Source organism: Protomyctophum bolini (genome assembly GCF_963924005.1).
Source record: "Protomyctophum bolini genome assembly, chromosome: 13".
In the NCBI taxonomy this organism is placed as follows: domain Eukaryota; kingdom Metazoa; phylum Chordata; class Actinopteri; order Myctophiformes; family Myctophidae; genus Protomyctophum; species Protomyctophum bolini.
In genome coordinates, this window is record NC_137874.1 from 41,720,749 (window position 1) to 41,737,500 (window position 16,752).

General features: G+C 45.1%; 1 protein-coding gene across 1 annotated transcript; it reads right to left on the reverse strand.

The window, feature by feature from the left end:
* Positions 1–414: 414 nt before the first annotated feature.
* tbl2 (transducin beta like 2) lies at positions 415–15,972 on the reverse strand. The gene is made up of 7 exons (XM_080780115.1): positions 15,642–15,972; positions 11,034–11,155; positions 9,004–9,188; positions 6,961–7,109; positions 5,643–5,769; positions 1,466–1,618; positions 415–1,093 (listed from the first exon to the last, which is right to left on the reverse strand). Exons 1-7 carry the CDS (start codon positions 15,802–15,804, stop codon positions 601–603), a joined length of 1,392 nt encoding a protein of 463 aa, XP_080636241.1. The 5' UTR covers positions 15,805–15,972; the 3' UTR covers positions 415–600.
* Between the last annotated feature and the right edge of the window lie 780 nt (positions 15,973–16,752).

Consider the following 16,752-nt stretch of genomic DNA (forward strand, 5'->3'; position numbering starts at 1 on the left):
GTGAAGAGCAAACCAACCATTATTTCAGCTCCGGTGGTCACCGGTCACCTCACCACCGGAGCGGTGGTCACCTCACCACCGGAGCGGTGGTCACCTCACCACCGGAGCGGTGGTCACCTCACCACCGAAAAACCAGACTATGAATAGTTTAACCCATTTTGGTGTTAGCATCATGTTATGCTTTAGCTATTGAAAAAATAGCAGATCTACAAGCTCATAGCGCGCCACCGAGTGGCGCGCTACAAGCTTGTAGATCTGCTATTTTTGAAAAAAATCGAAGATAACGACTGAATTTTTTTTAGAATCTGATCTCAGGTCAGAAGGGGTTAATCAGACCCAGTGTGTGTCCCAGTGGAAACCTCGTATAATGAATCTGATCTCAGGTCAGAAGGGGTTCATCAGACCAATAGTGTTTGTCCAGTGGAAACCTCGTATAATGAATCTGATCTCAGGTCAGAAGGGGTTAATCAGACCCAGTGTGTGTCCCAGTGGAAACCTCGTATAATGAATCTGATCTCAGGTCAGAATGGGTTCATCAGACCAGTAGTGTATGTCCAGTGGAAACCTCGTATAATGAATCTGATCTCAGGTCAGAACGGGTTAACACTGGTCGTCCACGCCGGCGGCTCCAGCCGCCGTCAGCACGGCGTCCAGTGCGTTCTGCGCGTCTTCCACCTGCCTGCGCAGCCTCTCCTTCAGCCCCTCGTTCCCCTGCGCCGCCGCCTTCCGCAGCATGTCCTGCATGTCCCGGATGCACGCGCGGTAGCCCGGCGCGTTGTGCAGCAGCCGCACGGCGCGGTCGCCCGTGACCGCCAGGAAGCGGCCCGTGGTGTCGAAGGCCATGTCGGCGACCTCCTCGGCGGCGTGCACGCCCGTTAGCGCCTCCTCCAGGCGGCCCGTGGCGCCGTCGTACAGGTCGACGCCGCGGCCGCGGCTCACGGCCACCACGCGGCCGTCGGGCGACAGCGCCACCCGGCTGCCCTCCGCGGAGGCGCAGGGCGCCGTGGTGAGCACGTAGGGGTCCTGCTGCTTCTTGTACTCCACGTCCGTGTTCCACAGCTTCCACGTCCCGTCCTTGGAGATGGTGGCCATTCTGGGAGGGGGAGGGAGGGGCAATGGAAAGCTCAAGTTCATGATTATAATACTAGACAATCTGACAATCTTCATCCTCCCTTCAGCCGTACCACTCTTAGCCAGTTCTCCATTAAAGTCAGAGGTTCTTTACTCTGGAATTAACACGTACTTATTATTGCCAACTCCTCATCTTCACTCTGTAACTTTAAACATAGATTGAGGGCCAGCCTCTTGAAGCAACCCTCTTCAATTGATTCTAACGTAATGTAGCCTTATTGTGTATACTCAGACATACTCGGACTCTCACACACACACACACACACACACACACACACACACACACACAAGGCGAAGCTGTGGACCGGACCGTACCTAGTGGACCGGGCCCTACCTGTGTGAGTCGTTGGAGAAGGCGAAGCTGTGGACTCCGGCCTGGTGGCCCTTCAGGTCGAAGGCTCTCGTCACCTCTTTGAACTCGCCGCTCTTCCCGAAGCACACCTCCCACACCTTCACGTCGGGGGTGAAGCCACAGGACGCCACGAACCTGAGGACGACCCAAACAGAGACACAGATGATAGCTTCAATCACTGACACAGAGCTGAGGACGCACCAAACAGAGACACAGACAAGAGCTTCAATCACTGACACAGAGCTGAGGACGACCCAAACAGAGACACAGATGATAGCTTCAATCACTGACACAGAGCTGATGAAGCACCAAACAGAGACACAGACAGGAGCTTCAATCACTGACACAGAGCTGAGGACGACCCAAACAGAGACACAGATGATAGCTTCAATCACTGACACAGAGCTGATGAAGCACCAAACAGAGACACAGACAGGAGCTTCAATCACTGACACAGAGCTGATGAAGCACCAAACAGCGACCACGCAATCTTTGAACATTTGTTCAAACCACTTCAGAAACTTTATACATGCACGTATGATAACAGTATCCTAAGGTTAGCAAGGAATATCTGAAAAGAGAAGGGAACCTGCACACTCGTATGCTCCAGAAAATAACTTTTATTGACAACGTTTCGAGCCAAGGCTCTTCATCTGGTCAAACGCAAGGAATATCACCTCTAATACTAAGCATGTGTTGTATGGAGAATATAGGTTGCTGCCTTCAGGAAGGAGATATGGTGTACCAGCATACAATAAGGTCAGACTAAAGAGGTCCTTTGTCCACCAGTCGACCTTGAGGCTTAATCAGGAGTTGTAGTAGCCATGGGGTAATCTAAGCGGTGGATATTGCTCTTGTCTTCATGTCTTTATGTATGTAAATTGTCTTGTTCTTTGTGTTATGTCAAATGTGTGTATATGTGTTCTGTTTACTTGGCTGCTGGGTCGCAAGACTTTTTTCAGTGTGAACTGACAATAAACTACTAGAGCTGGGACTCGATTAAAAAAAGAAATCTAATTAATCAGAGGCTTTGTAGTTAATTAATCTCGATTAATCGCATTTTAATCGCATATCAATATTTAACCCGAGAACAGTGAGAAACCTTTTTTTTTCAAATGTTTTTGGTATCCCAGTGAATAGTGACTATACAGGATTCCACTCATTGTCAACATTTTACTGTCATTAATATACCTTAGAGTTTTTGTGTGGATATAATAAGAAAGTCCCCCCCCCCTCCCCCCATTCTGTGTTGCCTAGAACTGGAGGTCTGAAAAAAACATTATGAAGTACATCTCAGTGACATCACAAAAATGTACTTCATAATGTTACTGTTTTTTTTCAGACCTCCAGTTCTCCAGGCAACACAGAATGGGGGGACTTTTTAATATTTCCAGTGCACACAACTCCATAGAAAGATGCGTTTTATCCCAACAGTGATATATAGGCAGGTGATATATAAAGTGCCTATATAAAGTGTCTTCAGTGTGTCTATGAATACTCAAATGTGCTTTACATGGCTGGGCATGAGAAAACAAATAAAAACAACTTTATTATGGGGGAAACAAAAAGGTGCGATTAATTTATCTGTAGTTAATTAATCTCGATTAACGCGTTAAAGTCCCGGCCCTACACAAAGTGCTATATCATATCAATAGCTTCCATCACTGACACAGAGCTGATGGGCTCCTGTTTACTGTTCTTATGTTGGGTACAGTCACTATACAGTGTCCCCAATGGTACTATATTGTGCATAATATCAAAAGTTACTACCTTCAAATTCCTATCAATAGAGGCTATGCGCGTGACATCATCGTACCTGGAAGTTATGCGGGAACGCCCACTGAGTGGCAAAAAACTACTTTCATCCAAACAGAAAAGTCCTGTCTGATTGCATTAAACAATGTTAAACTCACCAACATTGCAGCTGTACGAAAAGCTTGAATTATCCTCTTTCTATCTGCAAAGTTTTTGTTTCATAAAAATCCACCATAGAAACGTTATGAGCTACTTTCTGTCAAGAAATGCCCTGCATTTGATTATGTGTCTAAGTGTCAGAGTTTGGAAGTGCTTGTTTTCAATAACACAACATTTTGCTGCCTCCTGCATTATGTGACATTTAGAAACAGGTGGTACGGCAGGACGGTTGAGTGATTTACAACGAGCGCTTCCAAACTCCAACACTCCAACATGCTGCTCAATGTTTTGCCACTCAGTCTAGATGAGCATTCATACCACCATTTTGTGCTTTTTACTAGTATCATGATTCAGCAACAACAGTATATAACCCCCCCCCCCCAAAAAAATGTAACGTTAAAATCCACGTTAATTTTCCTCATAGACTTTTCAAAAAGTATTTATTTAAAGACGTTTACGTCGCGGACAAAGCCAACTCTTGTCGTGAATAATCATGGCAATAAGCACAATGTTTTGGGCCAAACACAGAATTAGAAAGTAGAACACTTTTTTTGTTGTTTTTCTTCTTTGTAATTATTCGTTTCGTCCAAAATATTGTGTTTGTTATTGTCATGATTTGTCACAACTCGAGTTGGCTTCGTACGACGCTTAAAAAGGTCTTTAAAAAAATACTTTTTGAAACGTCTATGAGGAAAAATGCATTGGGATTCATTTCCGGGGACTGGCCAAGGAAGCTCTGAGAAGGAAGTGAAGTGGTCACGTGACTGGGCTGCGCCATGACACTTTCATGGACACTTTCATGGGAGCCAAACTACCCGGAAGTTTGGCAGAATGCACTGGAGTCAATGAGAGCTCAGTGACCAGCTCATGAACACTGGAGTCAATGAGAGCTCAGTGACCAGCTCATGAACACTGGAGTCAATGAGAGCTCAGTGACCAGCTCATGAACACTGGAGTCAATGAGAGCTCAGTGACCAGCTCATGAACACTGGAGTCAATGAGAGCTCAGTGACCAGCTCATGAACACTGGAGTCAATGAGAGCTCAGTGACCAGCTCATGAACACTGGAGTCAATGAGAGCTCAGTGACCAGCTCATGAACACTGGAGTCAATGAGAGCTCAGTGACCAGCTCATGAACAAACATTATTCATGAACAATTGAGACCTTTTGTAAAGTAATCACTTCTGGAAAATAACAGAAGACATGTAACACATTATTGTCTGCTGTGTTGTTATTCGATGTGTACACTGTAATTTTTATAGAGGTATGGTATCTCTATAAAAATAGAGATACCATAAAGTACAAAGTACATTTCTGAACGCACCAAGTATCGCGAGACTTCCCACCGTTTCCTGTCTGGCAGCCAAATACCGCGATACTTCGGAGCCAGAAACGATACCTGCTGCTGTTTAGATCCTCGGATAAAATTATATACTGTGCACTCTGTGCACAACGAAAAGTAAGTGATTAGAAAACAACCTGTGATATGTCTCTTCTATTATTTTCCAGAAGTGATTAGGTCTCAATTGTTCATGAATAATGTTTGTTATGAGCTGGTCCAGCCGGCTCCATTCACTGCCATGTATTCATTGCACCCAGTCACGTGACCACTTCACTTCCTTCTCAGAGCTTCCTTGGGCCTAGCGTCGTCATGAAAGGGGGCGGGACTGCGACGCTCTATATGCTGAAGCACAGCGAACAGACCTTCCACATGGGGAGATAGCAGCGTATTAAAGTAATATATTACATGCTGCAGCACAGCGAACAGACCTTCCACATGGGGAGATAGTAGCGTATTACAGTAATATATTACATGCTGCAGCACAGCGAACAGACCTTCCACATGGGGAGATGGCAGCGTATTACAGTAATATATTATTATATGCTGAAGCACAGCGAACAGACCTTCCACATGGGGACATAGCAGCGTATTACAGTAATATATTATTACATGCTGCAGCACAGCGAACAGACCTTCCACATGGGGAGATAGCAGCGTATTACAGTAATATATTATTACATGCTGCAGCACAGCGAACAGACCTTCCACATGGGGAGATAGTAGCGTATTAAGGTAATATATTACATGCTGCAGCACAGCGAACAGACCTTCCACATGGGGAGATAGTAGCGTATTAAGGTAATATATTACATGCTGCAGCACAGCGAACAGACCTTCCACATGGGGACATAGCAGCGTATTACAGTAATATATTATTATATGCTGAAACACAGCGAACAGACCTTCCACATGGGGAGATGGCAGCGTAGGAGTTGTTCATCTGGTTGGTGTTGATGGTGGCCAGAACATCTCCTTTAAGGTCCCAGATGTAGATGGTTGTGTCAGTGGAGGCGCTCATGATGAACTTGCCTGAGGGACAGGAGACAAACGGTTTACAGCCATTTCAATTATTAACCCATTTACGCCTGACGTCTTTTTAAAATGTATTTTTTTATGTCATGGACCCCAACAATTATATGTAATATGCCTGCGGCCCCCCATCTGAAAATATGTTGTTCCAGGGACCTCACCGGAGGCAAAGATTTGAGTTAAAAAACATGAATTCTAAATTTGTGTAAAAAAGAAAAAAAGGCTTCTAAATCCTGACAGTTTTCTGGGAAAAAAAACAATGTTTTTATGTCAGTGGCGCTCAACCTTTTCATGTCAAGGACTCCCAGAATTATCTGTGACCCCCATCTGAAAATATGTTGTTCCAGGAAACCCCCCCCCCCCCCCCAGAAGCAAAGATTTGAGTTAAAAACATTCCCTCTGAATGAATATATATTCGAAGATTTGCGACACTTTCCCTTTAAAGAATAGCAGATCTACAAGCTTGAGTGCCGCGCTATGAGCTTGTAGATCTGCCATTTTTCCAACAGCTAAAGTATAACAGAACACGTAAAATACCAAAAGGGGTTCCCGTCCTGAATGGGTTACTGTCAAATGTCAAATAATCTCACAAGGACTCACAAGGAGCATCATGTTATACTTTAGCTATTGAAAAATAGCAGATCTACAAGCTCGTAGCGCGCCACCGAGTGGCGCGCTACGAGCTTGTAGGTCTGCTATTTTTTGAAAAAAATCGTAAAAATGCGGCAACAAATCTTTGAATATATATTCTTTCACTTTTAAATTTTTTTATCCCACAATTTTGTAACCCATTTTTCACCCCTGTGTCAATCATCTAATGTGATCCTGGGCTCTACACACCCTCCACCAACCTAGTCCCCATATATGGGGGACAAGGGGAGACCAACCTAGTCCCCATATATGGGGGACAAGGGGAGACCAACCTAGTCCCCATATATGGGGGACAAGGGGAGACCAACCTAGTCCCCATATATGGGGGACAAGGGGAGAGCAACGGACTTGAACTCATGCTTCCTTCATGCCTGAGTGTCCAAGTTGCTCCTTTACAACCTGACAGGGGGGGAGTTTCCCTGGTTGGACGTATAGCGCGTGGAAGGAACACGTTATTCCAACCAGTTCCTTTCCCCTTCTTTCAGACGTTAGGCCTATAGACTCAAACTGGACTCTCTCCTTCGGTAGATTATTCCGTACCCGTTTCAGCGATGCCGATGTTGAGGATGGGCGCCTTGTGCTTCAGGGGGAAGTCGTCGGGAGCAGCTCTGAAGGAGAAGGAATCGTCCTTCTTCACCATCTTGAAGACTCGAATGGTGTCGGCGTTGGCCAGCCACGTAATGAAGGCCCTGCGTCCAGAGATAAGGAGAGCCATCATCAGTAACCGCAAGATAAACCCAGGAGTGACCGAAACTAGGTGAAAAATTATCGCATTTTGCTGTTGGTCAGTCAGTCAGTCACTGGTGGTGACCCAACTGTAACTAGAGTAGCATCTGTTTTAACCCATTCTGACCTGGGGTCAGATTAAAAAAATGTATTCTACATCCTGACAGTTTTCCATTCTGACCCGAGATCAGATTCTAAAAATGTCTTCTATGTCAAGTCGCTCTTCCGATTTTTCAAAAATAGCAGACCTACAAGCTCGTAGCGCGCCACTCGGTGGCGCGCTATGAGCTTGTAGATCTGCTATTTTTAAATAGCTAAAGCATAACGTAATGCTAACACCAAATGCCTAAATTGGGTTAATCTGATGTGTCACTGTGTGGGTCTACTAGAGTTATATGTGACTACATTTGACTGAGGGACTGCCATTGGATTTTTTTGATTTTTTTTTTTTCATGTCATATGAAAGCAGGGAATCATATAGCTTCAAATTGACATATTGGTTGTTCAGTTTGACCCACCCCAGTTTTGGAGATGTGGCTTATAGAGTAATGTCTTGCAGAGAAACAGCGAGTTGAGAAAACAGCCCTGAAAGGTTAACTTCTGTGGTCTCTAACATTACACCTAGTTTGAGCATTTATTTCATATTTACATGTCGATTTCAGCTCTGACACTTATTTCAGACATGCTCTAGTATGTGAAGAGTCTGCCTGTGCCATTAAATCATAAAAAAAAATTTAAAAAAAAAGTGTTTCTCCTCTGGTGAAAACCTTGAATGTGTGCGACCAGTCAAATCTGGTCACATAATTATGAAGATTTGTGTACTGGATAAAACATTAAACTCTGAAAGCTGCTGCCGGTATATATATATATAAACACATTAATGATACGGTTTTGTCGCCGTTAATCTTGGGACCCGTTTTCCTCAATGCAAATATTCTCTACTTTGCTTTTGGATTGTTCACTCTGTGAAGCAATGCGACGCACAGCCAACATTCAAGGCTCCACAGGGGGAAAAAAGCCTCGTTATCTCTTGTCTTTGGTTGTGTGTGTGTGTGTGTGTGTGTGTTGTGAGTTCAGTGTGACATAATGGGCCAAACACATTATCTCCAATGTGTGAATCGAGTTTACTTTATACATAACTATGTGTGGAGTTGGGTTAACCTTGAATAGAGATAACTTACCCTAGCCCTTAGATAGAACTTTATATAGACTTAGATAGCATTTTATACAGACTTATACAGACTTGCTCATATAGCACTTTAGAGTACTGTATATATGTATAGTTTCATTATATAGATATTCCACTGTTACGTCCTTAGCTTACACATGTTTCATGATAACTACTTTTTATGTATGTGATGTATTGCCATGTTTTTGTTTTGTTTCTTATTGTAAATCACTCTGGATTAATCCATTCTGGGCGGGAACCCCTTTTGGTGTTAGCACTATGTTATGCTTTAGCTATTGAAAAATAGCAGATCTACAAGCTCGTAGCGCGCCACTCGGTGGCGCGCTACGAGCTTGTAGGTCTGCCATTTTTGAAAAATCAAAGAACGACTGACATAGTAAACATGGCTTTTTCAGAAAACTGTCAGGATGTAGAAGACGTTTTTAGAATCTGATCTCAGGTCAGAATGGACTAAGAGCGTCTGCTAAATGCCTACATTGTAATATGCCACTCAGTAGGCGTTCCCGCATAACCTCCGGGTATGATCATGATGTCACGCACAAACAGACTCTCTATACTTTTGTAAACCATGCTAGCTAGTGTTTGTTGTCATTGGCACGTCGAGTAGAACTATAAAAGGTGCGTAAAATGGTTGTAGGCGTGTTGGCGAGGACGAGGAGGAGGAGAACCTTGAGTCGGGGCTGAAGCGGACCATGGTGGCGTGGTCCAGCTCCACGTTGGCCCGGAGACACTTGTGTTCTCGGTCCAGGAAGTCCTTGGTGCTCCAGATCCGTATCGTGCGGTCGTCAGAACACGTGGCCAGATACTTCCCGTTGCTGCTGAAGTCCAGGCACGTCACGTTACCACTGTGGCCCTAGGAAACAAACACACACACACACACACACACACACACACACACACACACACACACACACACACACACACACACACACACACACACACACACACACACACACACACACACACACACACACACACACACACACACACACACACACACACACACACACACACACACACACACACATTAACCCAGGGTTCCCCAATTAGCGGCCCGCGGGACATCTGTGGGCCGCGGAGCCACAAAAATAAAAATGGAATAGGGGTCAGTAGCCTCTGCATGTCAAACTGGGGGTCCTTTTCAAATGAAATGTAAATGAAAATGTATTTTCTGGGCAAGACCTCGACCTCGCGCGTGCCGACTCGGCCCCCAGCCTGGTACCTTAGTCAAAATATGGCCCTTGAGGAAAATGTATTGGGGAGCCCAGGATTAACCCATTTAGGCCTGACAGTTTTCTGAAAAACCTTATGTTTCTGTATCAGTGGTGCTCAATATTTCATGTCAAGGACCCCAAGAAATTATAATTATGTAATATGCCTCCGTCCCTCCCCCCATCTGAAAATATATTGTTCCAGGGACCCTCCTCCAGAAGCAAAGATTTGAGTTAAAATGTTCACTCTGTAATAATATTTGAGGCATAATATTGTCACGATTTCTCAAAAATGGCAGACACACTAGTGCGGATTCCTAAACAATAATGAACACAAATATGTGGCAAAATGTGACTTCTTCACCCGGTTAGAAGAACAGCAGCAGGAACAATATTACTAAATCATAATGTTTCTTACATATTGTGTTAATTGTTATGGGGTCACAGAATGAGGCTTCATTAACCATTGCTTAATTTATACAAAAAAGTATGAATGAAATATAATGCGAGTTTGACCCGTACAAAATGTTTAAAATAATAACCGAAAACAGCACATCTATTGAAATGTAACACACACACACATGCACGGTCGCACGCCACACACACATGCACGCACGCATGCACGCAGCGCTTTTATCATAGACAGTGTGAACACAGCATCAGCATAGTTCGATAAGGGTTTCTTCTATTCTGTAATAAAGGTCAAGGCTATAGTGATGCACCGAATATTCGGCTGAAGAAAATATTCGGCAGAAAATGGCTAAAAAAAAATACATTTTCGGCCTATTTTCGGTTTCGGCCCGAACAGGCCGAAAATATATCACCGAATAGTGTACGCAATGAATGCATTCAAAAGAGCTGAATAAATGTTTTATGGACCCATAATAGTGTTTTTGCCATAAACCTTTATTTTGCCATAAATCAGGTAGCTTTAAAGGTACGGCCATGACGGCAATGGTAGGAAAAAAGATATATAATATTAATCATTCGGATATTCGGTAATCGGCTATTTGTTTCTTATATTCGGTTTCGGCCAATAATTTCCCTTTCGGTGCATCCATAGTCAAGGTGCAATGTTGTATTCCTCAGGACTACCTTCAAGGCTGCAGCCAACAGTACAGCGGGAGGCTAAAGGTGTGTTACCTTCAAGGCTGCGGCGAGCAGCGGGAGGCTAACGGTGTGTTACCTTCAAGGCTGCGGCGAGCAGCGGGAGGCTAACGGTGTGTTACCTTCAAGGCTGCGGCGAGCAGCGGGAGGCTAACGGTGTGTTACCTTCAAGGCTGCGGCGAGCAGCGGGAGGCTAACGGTGTGTTACCTTCAAGGCTGCGGCTAACAGCGGGAGGCTAAAGGTGTGTTACCTTCAAGGCTGCGGCGAGCAGCGGGAGGCTAACGGTGTGTTACCTTCAAGGCTGCGGCGAGCAGCGGGAGGCTAACGGTGTGTTACCTTCAAGGCTGCGGCGATCAGCGGGAGGCTAACGGTGTGTTACCTTCAAGGCTGCGGCCAGCAGCGGGTGGCTGAAGGTGTGTTGCTGGGCTCTTTCTTTACGCGGCCTCTGCTTTTCCTGTTTCCCTTTCTTGGAGGCGGGGGACTTGGTGACGCCGTCTTCAGCTGTAAAGGGAAAACACAACAACATGCCGGTAAACAAACAAACGATGCCTGGCAGCAGTAAGTACAGTAGGTTGTGTCAGTGTGACACGGGAGAAAACACGGAGCGGAGCGGCTGTCGGCTCAGGGATAGAGTGGCCGGACGGGTTCCCAGTTCGATCCCTGTGGGCTCCCCCAGAGTTAGGCCCAATCCCAATCCACTCCCCTGCTGACTCAATGAGCCCTCACTGACTTAGCTGCGCGTTCATGTGAAGTCTGTGAGGGCTTGAGGGACGTCCCATTTGAAATGGGTAAGTCAGTGAGGGCTCAGCCCCGCCCCTTTATGTGCCCTTTGCCAAAGTCAGCGTCGATGCTGACTTTAGCAAATAAATTACCCACAGTTCATAGCGTTACCAGGGGAATGAGGGGGATCCTCCAAACGTCAATCATTTAAATATGCAAATTAGTTATGTATCGCGATTAGAATGTCAACAAACACAATATTGCTTTCTCACTGTTCTCAAAAGGAGACGGAATGGATGGATATAGGCTATATATTTAATAACAATAATAAGAAATGACTAATGAGCAAAGTAAAAGAATATGGAAATGAAATGTATAATGAATATTATTATATATGAATATTACAACCCATATCACACAGGAAAGTGTATTTATGAAACTAATAATAAAACGATCAGCTTAAATACTAAAATAGAAATGATAGACATGTATAAATAGGCCAAGCATGTAGGTGTAGGCACTGGCTGTGAATAAGGACAGGTTTTATAAAGTGATGCAAAGTGTCATGGACTCATGCATGGCGGACTCATCTTCAAAGTGCTGTCCCATTTCTTTCACAACAATGTGGAGCCCTTTGCAGCCTCTCACCCTCAAGCACTTACAGCTGACGTCATTAAAGTCAATGAGGGTCCAGGGCTCAGGGCTTGAGGGAGGCAATTGGGATTGGGCCTTAGTGTCGAAGGGTCATTGAGCAAGGCTCTGAACCCCTAATTGCTCCCGATGTGCAGGTTGGTGCCTTGCATGGTTTCCTCCACCATCGGTGTGTGAATGTGTGTGTGAATGTGTGTGAATGTAATGCACATGCTCCAAAGTTTCAAATGTATTAGTTCTTAACTTCCTTTGTTTACACCAGGGGTCTTCAACATTGTTCAGGCCAAGGCTAGCCCTAGAATGTCTCTGATGGATACAAGTGCAAGTAATCCACAATACAGAGCCATGGAACACTGCTGTCGACTGACGGTCAGCTGAATGACAAAAGCGGTCAGCTAAATGACAAAAGCAGATCTACAAGCTCACAACGTGTCGCAGCGCGACGTGGTGTGAGCTTGTAGATCGGCTATTTTCAGCATGCGACCGAGTGTAAAATTACTTATACTGGATCTCTTGTCCACTAGTCCCTTCCTAACATTTAGTCTAGTTTGTATTTGTTGACGAAATTGTCAGTATATTTAGTCTTAAATGTAGTCATCATAGCTTAGTTTTCATGTAGTTTCCATTTAGTTTGTCATTTTTCGTCTTAGTTTTAGTCGACGAAAACAACACTGCTGAGGACCCCCCCCGCCCGTTGAAGACCCCCGTTTTACAACATTTGACCGGACGTGACATTTCACGACACACAACACTTACCGGCTCCTCCTCAGACAATGGAGCGCATGTCAGCTGACCAGCAGCAGCCCAGCTGGCACCCATGATGACATGACACCCATCACACACACCCATGACATGAAGACACCCATCACACACACCATCAATTATGCAGCGATGCCCATCGTGAAACTGACAACAGTTGAAGAATATGCAGTTTGCACACATTCAAGTTCACGCCTCAGGAATGAAACCTAACATGGACCCATGCATGCACACAGCCACGTTTGAAATCACACGTTTGTTATCCAAACTACACTCACATAATCATAGTGCAGATCAAGAGGGACTCTTGAGGGATTATTTGGGGGCATAGTTAGTTAGTTAGTTAGAACATTCTCAGAGGTTGAGAACCAGTGCAACAGGACACCAGTTACCACCAGCGTAAACTGGTATACAGCAAAACCATCTAATAGAAGAGTTAGGACATTGAGGGGGCAGAAACCCAGAGCCATCTAATAGAAGAGTTACCATAGGGGGCAGAAACCGAGCGCTGTTCATGCAGCCTGAACTGAGCCAAACTGGAGTTGGAAATGCATTGTTTTCAACGAGGGGCGGCGCAAATAAGAGCTATTTTAAGCATGTTGTGCAACATGACAACTGTTTTAAAGTATTGTACAGTAACAACTTAAAGTCTCTTCAATGTTTACGTTGTACTATTACTACAAAACAATCTAAAATAAAGGGATTTAAGATCATTAAAGCTGGGCTGTTGCCTGGCCTGAGTCCAGTGCATATTTCTGCCTATACTTCCGGTCCAGGACTTGGTCCCAGTTGGTTGTCCCAACGCTCAATAGAAGTCTATGATGAAGGAGAGCCAGCCGCCATTGGACTGAAACCCAAATGAAGTGAACGCAGTTTGCGTAACTCTGTCTATATCTGAGGCTCTGCTATATACAGTAAAGTATAATGTCAGAGGAAGTGTAAAAATAAATACCAGGGAGTACAGTACACCACCGCCCGTCATATGCAGTATCACCACATCCTCACATTACTTGTTCTTAACCCATTCTGACCTGAGATCAGATTCATACGAGGTTTCCACTGGACACACACTGGTCTGATTAACCCATTCTGACCTGAGATCAGATTCATACGAGGTTTCCACTGGACACACACACTGGTTCTGATTAACCCATTCTGACCTGAGATCAGATTCTAAAAATGTCAGTCGTTCTTCGATTTTTCAAAAATAGCAGACCTACAAGCTCGTAGCGCGCCACTCGGTGGCGCGCTATGAGCTTGTAGATCTGCTATTTTTCAATAGCTAAAGCATAACATGATGCTAACACTAAAATGGGTTCCCGTTCAGAATGGGTTAATATAAAGAAGCAGGTCACAGAATGACACCATGTTAACACTCCATAGTGTACAGTGGTTCCCAAAGTGGGGTCCGGGGACCCCCAGGGGTCCTTGAGAGAGTTCCATGGGGGGTCCCCCCAGCTAAATGATAGTTTGGAACCAAATGGATCCATAATATGGGTCTGTAACTCAGCGTGTGTACAAATGGAACCAAATGGACCCTCTAATGGGTCCATTTTGGTTCCATGTGTATATTAAAGCTCTCAGAGTTAAATTATTAGCATTGATTTTACAATATAAATTAGGGTCTCGGAGATAGCCGCAATGCCATTAAATGGGGGGTCCATAATAATGAATTGCATTTTTATAGCTGCTTTTCCAAGTGCTCAAAGCGCTTAACAACGGTTCAGTCATTACATTGGGAGGTGAAGCGGCGAACAGTCGACGCCAGCGTCCTCACTTCCCACATTCACACACACCGATGGTGGCGATCTCACACCAACCGACTCACTGGAGGCAATGTATAGGGTTCAGTGTCTTGCCCAAGGACACTTTGACATGTAGGACAGGAGGAGGAGCCGGGATTCGAACCGCCGACCCAGGGATCATTGGACGACCTGCTCTACCTCCTGAGCCACAGCCGCCCTATAGACTGATGCATGTCAAACTGGGGGGGTCCTTGAAATCAAACGGGTTGAGAATCTTTCTGCTAGAGCCGTAAAAAATCTTCTCTTATGGGGGAAGGTCCCTGGCATATCTTTTCAAATGGGGGGGAGGGGGGGGGGGGGTCCACAGGCTAATTGGTGTCAATTAGGGGGTCCTTGTCTTGACATGAAATAGTTTGTAAACCCACTGACTGCCATAGAGTGTGTATAGTAGTAACTATGGAGTACATATAAATAAATTATACCCATGGAGGTGCATGGCATCATCATTCATTCATTCATTCATTCAGTTCTTTCCGTCTGGTTCCATTTGTACACCCTCAGAGTTACAGACCCATAACTAAGGGTCCGTTTGGCTGGTGGTGGGGACCCCCTGGAACTCCCTCAAGGACCCCCTAGACTAGAGAGTCTACGGAGTATATATGGAGTGTATAAATAAATAAATAAATGATACCCATGATGCAGCTGGTATCATCATTCATTCTGACACCAGGGTCCAAGTTCCATTTGGTTCAATGTGTAGCCTACTCTCTCAGGGTCCATTCATTTGGTTCCTAGAACCATCATTAAGCTGGGGACCCCCTGGAACGGAGCCTATGGACTGTATACATACATGATAGGCTACCCATGATGGAGGAGGTATCATCATTCATTCATTCATTCATTCATTCATTCATTCATCCATTGAGTGATTGATTGAAATATGTATCAACAGTCTGCAGAATTACAGTACATCCCAAGCACAAACTCAATACAAAGACTTAAGTTAACTGTGAGTGAGTGGAGTGGACGACCCAATATAAGCATTACACTTTGTTTACAAGAGGGTCCACCTTGTTCAATTCATCCAAAACAGGTCTTGAATGAATCCTCACCCTTGGTCGCCGTACTGTCAGCTGCTGTCACGTTGCCGCTGTGTTGTGTCTGTGTCTCCTGGTCCGTCTCCTTCATGGTCCGGCTGGCGACCACCGTGCTGGCCACCAGCACCACCAGGGCTCCTATGATGACCGTCAGCGTGATGAGGGCCACTATCTCCATGTTGGTTCTGTTCGGTTCACTTATTCACTTCTTCACACACGCACCGGGGGGAGTATTTTAGTGCCACGTCGGTGCTGTTTGAGAAAGGCTCGATGCTAACACCTGCTAACTACTACTAGTACTCTATAGCCCCTCTCTGTAGCCGCTATAGCCGGCTAGCAGCACTACCTTAGCTCCCATGGAATGTAAAAATGTAGAAAAGTGAACGACTGCGCATGCTCATGGTGTTGCGCGTGCGCGTGTGTGTGTGTGGCAGAGGAATCTAGTAGAGCTACTAAGGGCTACTATAGTTCCAAACGTTTGGAACTATCTATCCCCCATTGAGATAGAACGAGCACTTCCGCGTTCCGTTGTTACGACAACGCTAGTGTGTCGTCACTCTCTTACTAGATTTACTCTGGTGTGTGTGGGGGAAAGGAAGCCGTGTTGTGATTGGCCCCGTCGTGTAGCGGCTAGAATAAACTACACTACCCAGAAGACAACGCTGCCTTGCAATAGTTGTTGTGGGAACACTGCCGCCTATTGGTGAAGAGTTTCATTACAAAAAAAAAGAAAGGACAATTAGCTCATTTTCTGCCAGAGTAAATTAATACATAATGCAGTCCCTGCCAGCGATTTTCCATACGTTTAGGTAGTCACAGTCACAGAATATTTATCTACGATTGAGCCCCAGACCGTTGATAAACAACAGAATGAGCCCCAGACCGTTGATAAACAACAGAATGAGCCCCCAGACCGTTGATAAACAACAGAATGAGCCCCCAGACCGTTGATAAACAACAGAATGAGCCCCCAGACCGTTGATAAACAACAGAATGAGCCCCAGACCGTTGATAAACAACAGAATGAGCCCCCAGACCGTTGATAAACAACAGAATGAGCCCCCAGACCGTTGATAAACAACAGAATGAGCCCCCAGACCGTTGATAAACAACAGAATGAGCCCCC

Excerpts from the sequence above, each read along its gene's own strand:
- tbl2 (XM_080780115.1), bottom strand. The coding sequence starts at position 15,804 with ATGGAGATAGTGGCCCTCATCACGCTGACGGTCATCATAGGAGCCCTG. Across the intron at positions 9,189-11,033 it reads TGCTGGCCGCAGCCTTGAAG|GGCCACAGTGGTAACGTGAC; the intron begins GTAACACACCGT and ends TTTGTTTCCTAG. Across the intron at positions 1,619-5,642 it reads GCCATCTCCCCATGTGGAAG|GTTCGTGGCGTCCTGTGGCT; the intron begins GTCTGTTCGCTG and ends GGTCGTCCTCAG.